The sequence below is a fragment of the Dendrobium catenatum genome, unplaced genomic scaffold (assembly GCF_001605985.2).
Source record: "Dendrobium catenatum unplaced genomic scaffold, ASM160598v2 fragScaff_scaffold_1090, whole genome shotgun sequence".
Lineage (NCBI taxonomy): Eukaryota > Viridiplantae > Streptophyta > Magnoliopsida > Asparagales > Orchidaceae > Dendrobium > Dendrobium catenatum.
Window position 1 is genome coordinate 1,476,962 of NW_021319552.1, and position 14,216 is coordinate 1,491,177.

Here is a 14,216-nt window from a genome sequence, read left to right on the forward strand (position 1 = left end):
AATTGCATTCTTCTTCCTTTAAAATAAATAGAAGGATATTAGTCCGCCCCTTGAGGCGGTATAATATCTGACTATGTGGATTTAATAGGAAGAGGATATTTTAAATATAAATAAAGCGAATCGTGTGAGGAAATAAAATCTAATTTATAAAAAAAATCCTGCTTTATCTAAATTTTTAAAATGCATTCTCATAATCAAGAAATATATAGGTATTTGATTTGCTTTCACGAGCAAATCAAATATCATCTATATATTTGATTATAGGAATGAATTAACGATTCATTAGTCTAATTAGGTTGATAGGTTAATATATTAATCATCCTGGTTGGTAGCATTTATTTTCTCACAAAGGTCATTAATGTTCATTAACATACCCACAACCTAATGCATTTTTATCATATATTCATTAATGTTCATTAACCTACCCACAATCTAATGCATTTTTATCATATGCTTTGCTTAATTAAATGTAATTTAAATGTTATTTTCGGATTTACCTAAATTCTAAATTTTGGAAACATAATTCTTCACTAATTTCAATAAGATTTCATATTAAAACATCCCTCTTATCTAATTATAAATTTCGGTTATTAAATTTTAGGATTATTAAACTTAATAATTAGGGAAAATAATATTTTGTAAAAAATTCCAAATTTTCACCATTAGAACCCTCCTAAGGTCATTTGGAATAACTTTTGTTAAGCACTCTTCAAAATGTTTCAATATATGAAAAACGCTAATTTTTTAAACCTAAAATTTTTTGAAAAAAAATTGCATTTTCATCCCCAAGGTTCTTCTAACATTCTTTTCAAAAAAAATTAAAATTAGAGAAATCATAATTTCGGAAATTTGAAAATCTTTTAAGAAAATTCTATTTTTTCATGGTGAAAAGCCTTTCCTAATCTTTCCCTATAACTTTTCTTCTTAGCTTTTGAGTTTTGAGCAAACCCTAAAAATTTCTCTCAAAGAAATCTAAGAGAAAAAAAATGTTTCTTGCATTAGAAGCTTACCTCCATCTTCCTTATACGTTTCCCCAAGTTTTCCATCAAAAACCCTTGCCGGAAACTCGCCGGCCACCGGCTTTCATGAACCACCCGACGTTCTCTCCCTCTCTTCACGCGTGCGGCCGAACAACCACAAAAGGGACCAAAATATTTGAGGTGTTTTGGCTAAATGAGGGATAGGTATTACTAAAAAACGCATGTGCCCCTCTTCCAAATACTTCCTTAAGAGCTCCTGAGGGGTAATTTGGGCAAGTGACTTAAAAATTACTTAAACGAACTTCTACGATTTTTAGTTTTCAAATCGCGCGAAATTAGGTATATGTTCTTTGTACCGTTTCGATTGAAATTTTGCGTAGAATTTTATAAAATTTATTTCGTCGCGTTCTGACAACTTTGAAATGTCACCGAATTTGGTCACAACGCGTCGAAATGCATGCGACGCATACGATCAACATTTTCAGATTTTACAGGGTATTTGTTGATTATTGTTTGCTTTAAGTAGGTGATTTTCTAAGGTTATGGATATGCCTTGTTTGCTGAATTTAATTTATTCTTAGGTTATTTAGGCACTAACTGATGGCTAGGAATTTGGGAGCTCTCCAATTGAATATCCACTTGTATCATGTCTTTCTTTCATAGAACTTCAATAAAAAAAAAATATTCTTGTGTGTTCTATTCATGATTTTCTTATTGTTAGTTTTCTAAAATTGTTGAAATCAGATTTCAGCCAAGACTTTTCCTAAATTTCTGCGAGACTTCCTATCACAAGCCTGGCAGCTGATATCTAGAACAAGTCATACAACCTGTGGCAAAATACAAAAGAACAAGAAGTTGAAGAGGTAACACAAGGGAAACTGAAGAATGTATCCAAGATGTACTATATTAACAGAAAATAGAAGTGTTAGAAGCTTTTGTAGGTGCAGTGCTTAAAGAATCGGATTTTTTTTCACCTTGCTGGAACTCATAGATCCATATGGCTCAGAAGTCGTTATGCTGCCTTGCACAGCATCAGAGACAACTTCCTCTGTTACCTCTGCAGTTGCCCTTTCAATTACACTAAATCTTTTCCTCTGCAGGTACTTTGCTAGTGCCATGATAGCGTTGTAACTCGTTTTCTTATCCTCAACTGCTGATTTATCATCAGATTCATAGAATTGAGATGGCAATGATGATTCCATGTCATCTGACACATCAGAAGAAAACCTTGATAGGTAAAAAGCATCAGTCTGTTCTTGAAACTTCTCAGGTTCAACAATAGTTAGATCCTTTGGTAGAGTTATTGAAGGATATAAAGATAATACATAGGTTATATCCACTTGGGAAGCCAAGAACTGATCCATGGACTCCTCATAGCTCCCATTATCAAACAGATAATGCCCATACCTAGAAACAAAGCATCAAAACAATAAATCATGACTAATATGAATTGACAACAAAAGAAGCTAGCTTTTAGTATGGTGAATTCAGATTGAAATTTTAAATTTCCATCAGAAAAATAACAATACAGTTATACTATGCATAAGAGACATTTTCATGCTGTAAATTTAGAGATCTTCAAAGAAGAGTGAACACTAAAACCGCTTTGCATTAAACACTATGGCAAAGAGCAGATGCTGATTAAGAACCTTATATGTATAGAGGCTTCTTTTGCTGCTCGAAGGCTAGAATCCTCTGGTGGGAGTAGCTTACACAAAGCTAATGCCCCCACAAAATTCCCAGATGCTGTCAACTGTACAATCTGTACACCAAACGCAAATTTGCAGTGACAACAAAAATACAGGCAAAAAAAATTTCAGAACAAAATTTCAAATGGTGATACCGAGTCCATTGGCAGCCGCCACATATTCAGCATAAGATGCCCAAGAAATAGGCTTTACACATTACCATTACATGCAAGGATTGAAACTCGATGCAAAATTTTCATTAGAATAAGTGCGCATTTAGATTTTAAAGCAGAAAACAGTATATGAATGACCAGATCAAATGCGTGTGCTAGGAAATAACTAATTTTAAGTTGTTACTGCAACTAAGCCAAATAAAACACCTTCTTTCAGGAACAGTTTATTGGAGGCATTGCGTCATTGTTATCAAAAGCAACCGTGCGAGTACCCACAAATTCAATGGCTCACCAAACTAAAGAAATATTATGTTCTGTGGAAATCAGAATGCTTGAGAAAAAAATTTACCAAAATCTTCCATGAATATTTAGTTATAGCAAATCGATCAACATAAGTGAAATGTGCTAAGAAGTGTTGTCAACAACCTTCTTATATCTTTGGGAGGAACTGATGAATAGTGAGCTTTGTTTTTATTCACAAAATGTGATGTGGGACATGATTGGAGTTAGCATCCCAAAGTAGACAAGAGTTTGTGTCTGTGTCATGTTGTACATGTGTGGTTGTGTTCATGTTTGTGCATTATAGTTTCACAATAATGTCCAATGTCATCTCAACATCGACATTTGATATCGTTACAACATCGACATTTCAAAATCATCTCAACATCAAAGTATGGCACTGTGATGAGGACATCGTCAGCAATTTTGACACGTGTACCATCGGAGACACCGGAGATCGACGGCCACGATCAGGATTTTTATTTTAAGTCGTTTTATGTAGCAGTTTATTTTATTTTTCAGTTTTTCCGTTTTTACACTTATGGGTATTTGGTCGCTATTGTAGCCCAAGGGCATTTTAGTCTTTTGTTTCCTTTGTCATTTTGAGGCCTATATATATGGTCATTTCTTATGTAATGAGGATGATGAATGATTGAATGAGAATTTTATTTTGTTTCTTCTTACTCCTTCTCCTCTCTCGATACTTGAAACATGACATCGACGCTGACTCTCGACATCCTAATATTAACCTTTTAAGTACAAATTCTAGCTAAATAACTTATTATTTATAAATTAATTTTAATATTATACTTATTCAATTTGTATACACATTTTTTAAAATATAAAAATTATAATATTGTATCTAACCCGTTTACGTGTCCTATATTTTCAATAATTGGCGTGTCCCATGTCCGTATCGTGTTGTATATGTGTAGCCGTGTCCATATTTGTGCATCATAGTTTCACAATAATGCCCGATGTCATCTCAATATCGACGTTTGACATCATTACAACATCGACATTTCATAACCATCTCAACATCAAAACCTAACATTATCTTGACAATGATGTTCGATGCTAGCAATTTCTACACCTACAACTTAACAGGTCATCTTTGTCTGGCGTTGTCTTAACATCAACGACCAATGCCCTCTCAACATTGAGAACAGACGCCCTCTTGTCATCGACACCCGATACTTACCGCATAACATCGATACCTGACTCTCGATAATATTGTCGTCTCCTATCTCGATTGCTGATACATGGCATCTACGCCCGACTCTCAATACTCTAATATGAATCAATTTAAGCACAAATTCTAGTTAAATGACTTATTATTTCTAAATTATCTTTAATATTATATTTATTCCATTTTTATACACTTTTTAATATATAAAAAATATAATACCATATCCAACCGATGTCCGTGTCTTATATTTTCAATAATTGACGTGTCTCGTGTCGTGTTATATCTGTGTCGCAATATCCGTCCATCATAGCTCAAAAGTGAAATTGATAATTTCAAACAAGCAACGCCCCTTTAAGTAATTCCATTCCAATTTCAACAAGCTTAGTATCTTTCAATAAAAAATACCTAAATTTCTTTACAAAAATGGAAAAGAATTATAAGGGAGCAATTAATCCCCAAAAAAAAATGCTAGAAGAATCCCCTTTATGCCATGGTTTTCAAAAACCAATGCCAATTACTTAATAATAGTTGCCCTACGTTTATTGGCACTCTAGCCATAATAACATTAAGATGATGAAAAGCATAATGGAATGGAAAATGATCATCTTAATCCTCACAAATAAAAAAGATTAAAAACAAGGGAAATGGCATTAACATGACAAATTAAATCATACTGATTAAGTTGGTAAAAAAAATACTAAAAACGGACAACTACAAGTAGACATCTCACACTATATCAAACATCCTAGCCGACTCTATCACACTTCACCATAATTGGGTTAGATCATGAAAACACATTTGGGACATATCTTGACACTAGCAAACATCAAATTAGGGTTTATTTTAAGAATTGTACCAAATTTTGACAATTTTCTACTAACCTACCATCAGCCTTCAACTTCTATAATATGGGATCAAGTATGATAAACACATTTTTCTTATGACATGAATCAAGAAACCAAATCTTGTAGAAGAGCCTTATAAACACATGTTAAATGATATGATGGCTGGAATAGCATGCTCAAAATCTAAACAAAAATATTTGAGAATCATGATTGGAAAACCGCCCTGCCTTGTGATTTCTGAAACAAGTATGATTAGATTTTGAATCTCATTGCTTAGTTTGGATCGCTAACAAGAACATTGGTCTAAACCTAGAGCATTCACAGCTTGAGTTCATCCACCATTTATAATCTCTGAATTCCTTGTGCCTCCTCAAGCCTGAACGAGACATACTTTGCAAGGGACAAAATAAATTATTACCAGAGATAATGCATCCAGATCGACTTTTGCCCTCGTGCCAACCAGTCATGTGGGTATCCACTTGCAAGTATACTATGGCAGCCTACTGCTTCTATGTGCTATCCCATAACAATAGACGCTCTACTCAAAACTTAGAGGACATTGTTAAGTTTAGCCATAAAAAGTTTTCAGATGCAACAAGCAAGTTGAAACATCTTAATATTTAACAATATTTTAAGTTCTCAACCTTATAACCCAGGTCGCATGCATGGATAAATCTAGAAACAGAGCACAATAATATAATATTTTTATGCAGGTCAAAAACTAAAAGTGAGCAATTATTAAAATACTAAGCATTTTTTAAATCCAAAGAGTATATTAAATTTGAGTCTGTGTTTCTGGAGTATTAATGATTATAAAACTGAGTAATGTAAAGCTCAGGAAGATGCAATTATCAGAAGATGGGATGGAACAACAGACAAATCATTACCTGGGCACCAACAGGAACAGGCAAGAGACCATAAATTGAACTTCCTACTGCAGCAATCGCACAGTTATTACTTTGTTGAAGGAGATGAACATCCCTGAGAACAATTGTCTGAACCAAAGGATACGGAGCATCAAGAGAGCGTATCTGCACAAATAAGACATAATGAAAAGATAAATAAATATAAACTAGTAGAACTCCTCAAAGAGTGCTTTCTGGCTGGATGAGAGTCAATTTAAAATATATCCACTTGCCTCAACATGCCTAGGTAGGCGAGCTAATCCATATGGCTTGTGGATGACAATAGAGCTGGGGGCCTCAGACCAACATATCCTGCCATCTTGTAGAAGTTTCCCATTTTGGTCAACAAAAACTCCAACGTCATCCTATAAATGGATGGAATTGAAGGCAAACAAGCATGCAAAATCAGCTTTTATGCATGGTTTCCCAACTCTAAATACTGCCACTTGTATATTTCAAAAACTTAATTGAATGATTTCAGGAATTGACTTAAATGTTCGGCATACTACCGTATATTTAAAGATGTTAGTATATAGAACATTAGGATATGTCAAATCAACAGCTCCAAAACACAGATAATTAATTAGCCTCAATAGCAAATGAGGCAAAAAAATAGATGTTAACACGCAAGCTGAAGAATTAAGTTTTACTATGGTACACTTATACACTGAGTTTTTCACTAGGCCTTCCTTTAATCAAGATCATGAGAAACTTATTCAACTTATGTGTTAACATCACAAGGGTCTTTCATCAGACAACAATAAGCAATATTTATGTAAGTGATAGAAAACACTTGTATAAACCTAGAAAACCCTTGCTGAAATCCGAGAAAATCACTCTTGCAAACAATTTTTTAGAAGGAAGACGAACAACAACGAAACAAATTTTACTAGATGAAAGGCGAACAAAAGCAAGCAAGATACAATGGATTTTCAATTCAAGAGGAAGATCCGGCTCTCACAATCCCTAGCCGACGGCTAGAGCCCAAGTACCTAAGAGAGATCTCAAATTTCAGCCAAATTCAAGATGCCCTAACCCTAGGAAAACAAACTATTTAATGCATACAATCCAAAAGAAAATCTCTAAACAATCCCTACTTTCAAATTTCCCTCCTAAACTCCTCCTAAATCCTTCCTAAGAGCTTTTAGACTCTGCGGTTTGAGCAGCACGAGCGGGAGGCGAAACTTCTCCGCCTCTATTACACGCGAGCTAGTCCCATATGGACCGGTTGGACTGATCCAGTGGACCGGTCTAACAATACTCCTCTCCCAAAGACTCACATTGTCCATAAGGTGGAAAAACGACACCCTCCTCCATTACCTCGTCATCACAAATAGTAAAAACACGAAGAGTTCGGTCCTTGCATCTGTGCCCAGGTGTATACTACTCCTCACATCTGAAACAGAGCCCCTTCGTCCACTTCTTATGTAACTTCGTTTCTATGACATCTTGAAGTTCCCTTCAGGTCTTCCACCTATAGCCTTCTCCTTTGGGGTTTCCAGAAGAGTACCCGGTCTCAGCTCCTTGGGTGCTAAGAAGGTGGTTGTCTTCAAGTACGAACCTCCTGAGCTGTTGCGTCCAATCTCTTACTCAAGGTCCTCTGATCCTCTACTAACTGAGCTAGCTCCATAACCTCTCCCAAATCACGAGGCGTCATCACTCTAATTGCCGCTTGAAGTTCTAATTTGAGCTCTTTCATAAAGGTCCCATCCAATATAGCATACGGAAGCCGGCCCAGTCGGCTGGCAAGGTGCTCAAACTTCTCACCGTATTCCACCACCATCCCCTCTTGTGTCATGGCAAAGAATTGCTCATAGAAGTCCCCTCCTCTACTGGTTCGAAAACGTTCCAACAAGCAATTCTTAAACTCCCTCCAGGTCTATATGGATCGCCTTGTTTCCCTCCACTGGTACCATGCTAAAGTTTTCCCTTCCAAGCACATCTCGACTAGTGTTAGTCTCTCCTCCTCCGTCAACATATTGACGGTAAAATATCTTTCCACCTTATAGATCCACTCGTGGGCATCATCTCCCTCAAAAAAAGTCATTTTTAGCTTTCTCACCCTCGGATCTCCTCCATTCCCCATGTTCCCTCCATAATTTCTCATTCCCCAAGGGGTGGTTCCCCCCAAGCATCTGAATCATCCATTCTATACTCATACCCAAACATTTCATCAAATTCTCACATTCTCCTTTCAAATTCAGCACCCTTAGATCATAATAAATCCCTCTCCTTTCAATTTCAACCCCCCTTTGACCATAATTACCCATATCCCTTTCAAATCCCGCCCCTCTCCTCTCAAATTCAGCACCCATTTGTTCATGCTCCACCTCCTCAAGTTTCTCCTCATACCCTCTACCCGGCTCCTCCCTAGGAACATGCTCTAGAGGAGGTATTCTCTCTTTTCCATTTCAAGTCTCCACCTCCTGAACTTCTCTTTGCCTTATTGGATTAGAGTTTTTGCTGCTTCCTGGGTTGCTAGAGGCTTCCCTTGCTTCCAACAACGATGTTTTGGATTTGCCCTCGAGCAACTTCTTCAACATATCCCCCATGATGGGAAAATTCCCGCCCATCTTCTCGTAGATGTCTGAAACTTAACTTTTGACATCTGGAAGTCGAGTGTGGAGATCTGAAATTTTTGTATTCAATTGTCGGATCTCCCCTTCCAATACTTCTACCTTTCTTTATGCCATAGGAACCTGGATTTAGGCTCCAATAGCAAAGAGCAACAAGTTTGAAGTGAATTCTGACCTCTAATCAGCAAAAACAACAAGATCGGATATGGAACACAACAAAATTCAACGAGGAAAACTTCTATTCCGGCCCAGGAAATTGCTCTAATAACAATTTGATAGAAAACATTGAATAAACCTAAAAACCCTTGTTGAAATCTGAGAAAATCAGCCACTTGCAAACAATTTTTGAGAAGAATGAAGACAAACAACAAAGAAACAAATTTTATTTGATGAAAGACGAACAAAAGCAAGCAAGATACAATGGATCTTCAATTCGAGAAGAAGATTTGCCTCTCACAATTCCTAGTCGGCGGCTAGAGCCCAAGTACCTAAGAGAAATCTCAAATTTCATCCAAATTCAAGATGCCCTGACCCTAGGAAAACAAACTATTTAATGCATACAATCCAAAAAAGAAATCTCTAAACAGCCCTACTTTCAAATTTCCCTCCTAAACTCCTCCTAAATCCTTCCTAATCAAAGCTTTTGGATGTTGTGGTTTGAGCGGCATGAGCGGGAGGCGGAACTTCTCCGCCTCTGTTAAACACGAGCCGGTCTCGTATGGACCGATTGGACCGGTCCAGTGGACCAGTCTAACAGTAAGGCTTCTTCTAAAATAAATACAAAAATTATCAAAGTATTCACTAACAAAATTTATTTAAATACCAAGTTTAAGGAGTGGCAAAATATGTCAATCCATGTGAAAGAAAAAGCAACTTAGAATGATAATGATTTGCAACTCAAGTAGGCATATCATGTGATGTAGTGGAACTCAAGCTCAACAGTCCAAGTGAGAGACAATCTCGCAATATGTCAGTGCAGTCCATTATATTAGTTGGAGTCAGTAGTATGCAATTAGCAGTTCCAAGTTCATAGATTCCAGCACTTGAAATGCAGATAAAACCTTGTACAGATAGAACCTTATAATAAAAAACATAATATTCACTCTAAGAAGCATTTTAAATAGAAAATTTCAAATTTCCGTAAGACACAATCTCAGTCATCACCCTCTAGTCCAGCATGGGATGTCATTACAATGCAGAACAAGTTCAACCTACGTAAGTTATAGTGAAATTTCAAATGGTTTGTGTTCAAAAACTCAAGGATCATCTAGAAAGTACTCAAGATATGTTGTGCACAGATTACCATCCAATCCGTACTATTTAAGTTACACATGTGGTGATGTGATGCTAAATGAGATAAACAAGAATTGCAATTAAGATATTAATATAAGTGATGAACTTTACTTTGCTACCAAAAACCCTTTGTTTGCTCAAGTTAAAGTTTTAAGAATATGGCATTGAAAGATTAAGCAATAGCAATAGACTACACGTGGAGATTACTAGAACTTGCAAAATAAAAACCAAAAATTTAGGTAATGCAAATGGCCAATTACAACAAAGCCTCAAATTTAAAATCTAGATCCTTCACCTTGAAGTCCTTCAGTCGCTCTTGAAAGTGGTGGCTAGCGGAAGAGGATCGTAAGTAGACTCAGCGATGCCACTAGTAGACAGGTGATACCGAGAGGACTCGTCGCTGGGGAAGAAGCCGGAATTGGAGGAGCGGGTGGGTAGCCGTCGATGGTCCACTCGTAGTCTGGACTTTGCCTGTCGATGACGTGCACGAGGGTGGGGAGGATCCGATCCAAGTAAGCTCCAACGGTGTCGTCATCGTGGTCAAATCCCGCGTCGAAGAATGGAGATCGTAGGATATTGATATTACCGTGGGCTTCGAACACAAGTCCCCATTCAAATTCGAGGTTCGCCATGCATGGTGGGATTGAGTAGGGAAGACAAAGAGGGAGGTGGGAGAGTGGGCCGTGAGCTAGGGAGAGAGGGGGTCACAGGTTTGAGAGCTAGAGGGGATTCGGTTATGGTGGGGGTCAAGTGGTAGGGTGCAGGAATTCTGAATTAAATTCAGATTTTGGAGGTTTAATGGTGGGATTTAATTTGAAATTCAAATTAACCCAAGGAGGGGGAGAGGGGCGGCAAAGAGAGGAGGGAGTTGGGGCTAATTTTGTGGAGCTATTAGGGTGATTAGGAGAGAGAGAGGAGCCCAATGAGGGGGCCGGGCAAATTAGAGAAGATGGAGGTGGTGAGTTTTAGTAAAGTGGGGACCACAAGTTTTAATTTCAGAATTTTATAAAATATGAAATTAAAACTTCAGTTTTAAAAGGGAAAGAGGTTCCTAAATTAAAACAATCAATTGGGCCGATTTTGAATTTCAAAATTCGAAATTCAAATCCAATTAATTTGATTGCATGAATCAGGGAAAAAATTTAGGAAACAATTAATGACTCATAAAACGTTAAAATTTCAAATTTGAAATTCGAAAGGAGGGGGGAGGAGGTTAAATAGAAAATTTCAAATTGCCGTAAGACACAATCTCAGTCATCACCCTCTAGTCCAGCATGGGATGTCATTACAATGCAGAACAAGTTCAACTTACGTAAGTTATAGTGAAATTTCAAATCGTTAGTGTTCAAAAACTCAAGGATCATCTATAAAGTACGCAAGATATGTTGTGCACAGATTACCATCCAATCCGTACTATTTAAGTTACTCAGGTGGTTAACATATCATACCATTAAAGTAAACTGAAATGATAGAAATCAACTATATTTTCCTATTTTGTTATTTTCTTGCTCATATCTACAATAATCCTCTATCATATAAATATAGAGTTTTCCATTCAAGAGAATTTTGGATATTGAACAGTCTCTGCTTTGAATGTGAAGGCTCCTAACCTGAAAAGCAATTTTGGGATGCGATGTCTATGTTCAAGCTTGAGGGTTTATTGGTCTAACTCATTCTTCTTCTCCTTCTCTTTCTTTCTCTTTCTTATCAAGAACATCTACCATTTCTAAGTTTCATCAGGAGGACCCATAATATTCAAATATGATGTAGTTCTTGCATCCGTTAATTTTCAAAATTTACTATTAAATCCACTATTTTGAAAAAAGTTTCATGCAGGCCATTTACCATGAAATATTGTAAAAACTTGGGGGACAAATTGGCTAAGCTAAGATTAGAAATGAAACAGTTTTAAATTTGGGATACCAGTGGTCAATAGCTGACCCAAACTTGAAATAGCTACATATAATTTACCCAAATAAGATTACTATTGTTTTCCATGTTAACCCAGTAGCATGATAACCAACAACAATAATATAACCTCAGTAGCAATGAACTAAGAAGAGAAACAAGAATTCTAAGGAATACTAAACAAGAAGCAGCGTTTAATGTAAAATATGTTTAAAATGATGAGCACTGGAACAAGAAGATTTTTAAAACAGAAACGTGACACCAAATAAGTAGACAGTACCTTTCCTAAGATAAGCTCCCCAGAGGGAAGAGGAACAACTAAGGGAATGCTCCTTCCAGAAGAGAATACTTTTGACGATGCTCCAGTCGTACTGTTCAGTATTATGTATTCCTTCCCAATCCCCAAGCAAATGTTTTCACCACACCATGCCATAGACTTCACCTGATCGGATACACCAAACTCCTTAACCTCCACAAATTCACGACCACCTAACAATCATAATTAAAATCAAGTCGACCTTTTGCTAAGGTGAGAAAAAGACGAAAAACCAGCCGCGCACCATAATTTTGAATCTAAAAACGTGTTATTCATCAACCCACGATTAGTTGCATGTATTAAAAAATAAATATTTAAAAAAATAACATTCTTGTGCATGCATACTATTTCACTTCCATGGCATTCACAATTTACAAAAGCATACCCGTTCCCTTCAAACATATGCAGCAGTTTATCTTAACAGGACACATTGCCCTGAATCAGAAAAGGATACAAATAAATAACAACATTTATTGCAGAACCAAACTTACAGCAACCTGCACAGTTCATCTCTTACTCTAAAGCTATGTGACTATGTCACCCAAAAATTAACGCTCAGTCAAAATGGCGAATAAACCCTTGCGTCGGGTAGTTTTGACAAATCAGAGCGATTGCGGAGTAGGAACAAGGCATTACCAGTGGCAATGGCTGTTCGCTTAAGATTTGTGAATATCCGAAAAGAAATATTACGATAAGCTTAAGAATAAGTGAGAATCAAATGGCCAAATTACCATCCAGTCTATAGATCCCGACCCTTTTCTGCCTACCAACGCAGAGGAATCCCCTCCGATCGTCCCAGCTGTAGACATTAGCGCCCTTCGTCTTGGCTATGGCGACAACTGTCTCCAGGTTGGGAAGCCGGTGGAATGCGATCCACTCCGAGAGGGACAACAGAAGGTCGCGTGAGCGGCACACCTCCATCGCCAACGGCGCACGCTTCCAGAACCCCGACATCGCCCTCTCTAGCGCGTATGGCTCCCGTTTGATATCGGAATCAGACGGCTGAAGCCCCTCATCCCCGCTGCTGGGGGAAGAAGCGATCGAAAGAGCGGAAGTCGGTACAAAGATTCGAAGCGAACCATCAGAGCAACCTAAGAGGATCTTAGAACCGTATGTTGCCAAGCTCTCGACCTTAGCGTTGCAGCCCTTTACGAGCTCCACCAGGTCGTAGGCGCTATGCACCATCGTTTCTGTACACAAACACTCTGTCTGCTGCTTTCTTTCCCTGCTGCCTGCAAAGCCGACGATCAGTTTTGGAGAAATTCTTAGGCGCCGAATCCGAACAATTTGCACGAGCCCATGCTCGTTGACACGAGGCTATAATTATTAATTGAGTCCGCTCAAAATAGGCCAATTAATAAAAAGTTGCATGATTTAAATCTAAATTAGCTTAAGTAGCAGATTGACAAATAAATTTAAAAATGAACAAATACGAAATTTAATTATCCGATTTCAATAGAAATCGGAACTTCATTAAAGATGAAATAGGAACATAAAATCATGGTTTTTAAAGAAACAGGATTAATAAATTCTGGTTTCTTAACCGGAATTTATTAATCCGGTTTCCTAAAAAACCTATTTAGATTACATTGTTTTCCCTTATTACGTTATTTAATTAGATAATCTAATGAACAAAAAGTAATCAGTAATTACAAGCAAACTTTTTACGTAAAAATTATGATATTTTTATCTATTTAATATTTAAATCATTTTAATATTTAAACTTATTAGTATATTTTGAAATTTAATTTAATTTTTTATTAAATATTTAAAAATTTTTCCTAAGTTGAAAGTCAATTATTAATATAATGTATTAAAAGTTTTATATTCAAAATATCATCATAAAATTAAATCGGAGATCATCTCAACTTTGATTTCAGCAAATTTATGGTTGAACTGAAAATATCGAAAAATACGAACTCAACGACACCAAATTCGACTCAATCCGAGCCCAATGCACATTTAGAAGGTTCAAACCATAATTTGGGCTACCAAACGGTTTTAAAACTTGACATGCTTATAATCAAATCGAGCGACTCGACGAGACGAATCCAACAAGCCCAA

General features: G+C 36.8%; 1 protein-coding gene across 1 annotated transcript in view; it reads right to left on the bottom strand.

Moving 5' to 3' along the window:
* Nucleotides 1–13,396, bottom strand: part of LOC110111236 (vacuolar sorting protein 39) — a 51,115-nt gene extending 37,719 nt beyond the window's left edge. The window contains exons 1-4 of the mRNA XM_028698485.1: nucleotides 12,884–13,396; nucleotides 12,117–12,325; nucleotides 6,293–6,424; nucleotides 6,042–6,185 (exon numbers count right to left, since the gene is read on the bottom strand). Coding sequence (XP_028554318.1) covers nucleotides 6,042–6,185; nucleotides 6,293–6,424; nucleotides 12,117–12,325; nucleotides 12,884–13,337 — 939 coding nt within the window. The 5' untranslated portion in view covers nucleotides 13,338–13,396. The remainder of the gene's footprint in view (nucleotides 1–6,041; nucleotides 6,186–6,292; nucleotides 6,425–12,116; nucleotides 12,326–12,883) is intronic.
* Between the last annotated feature and the right edge of the window lie 820 nt (nucleotides 13,397–14,216).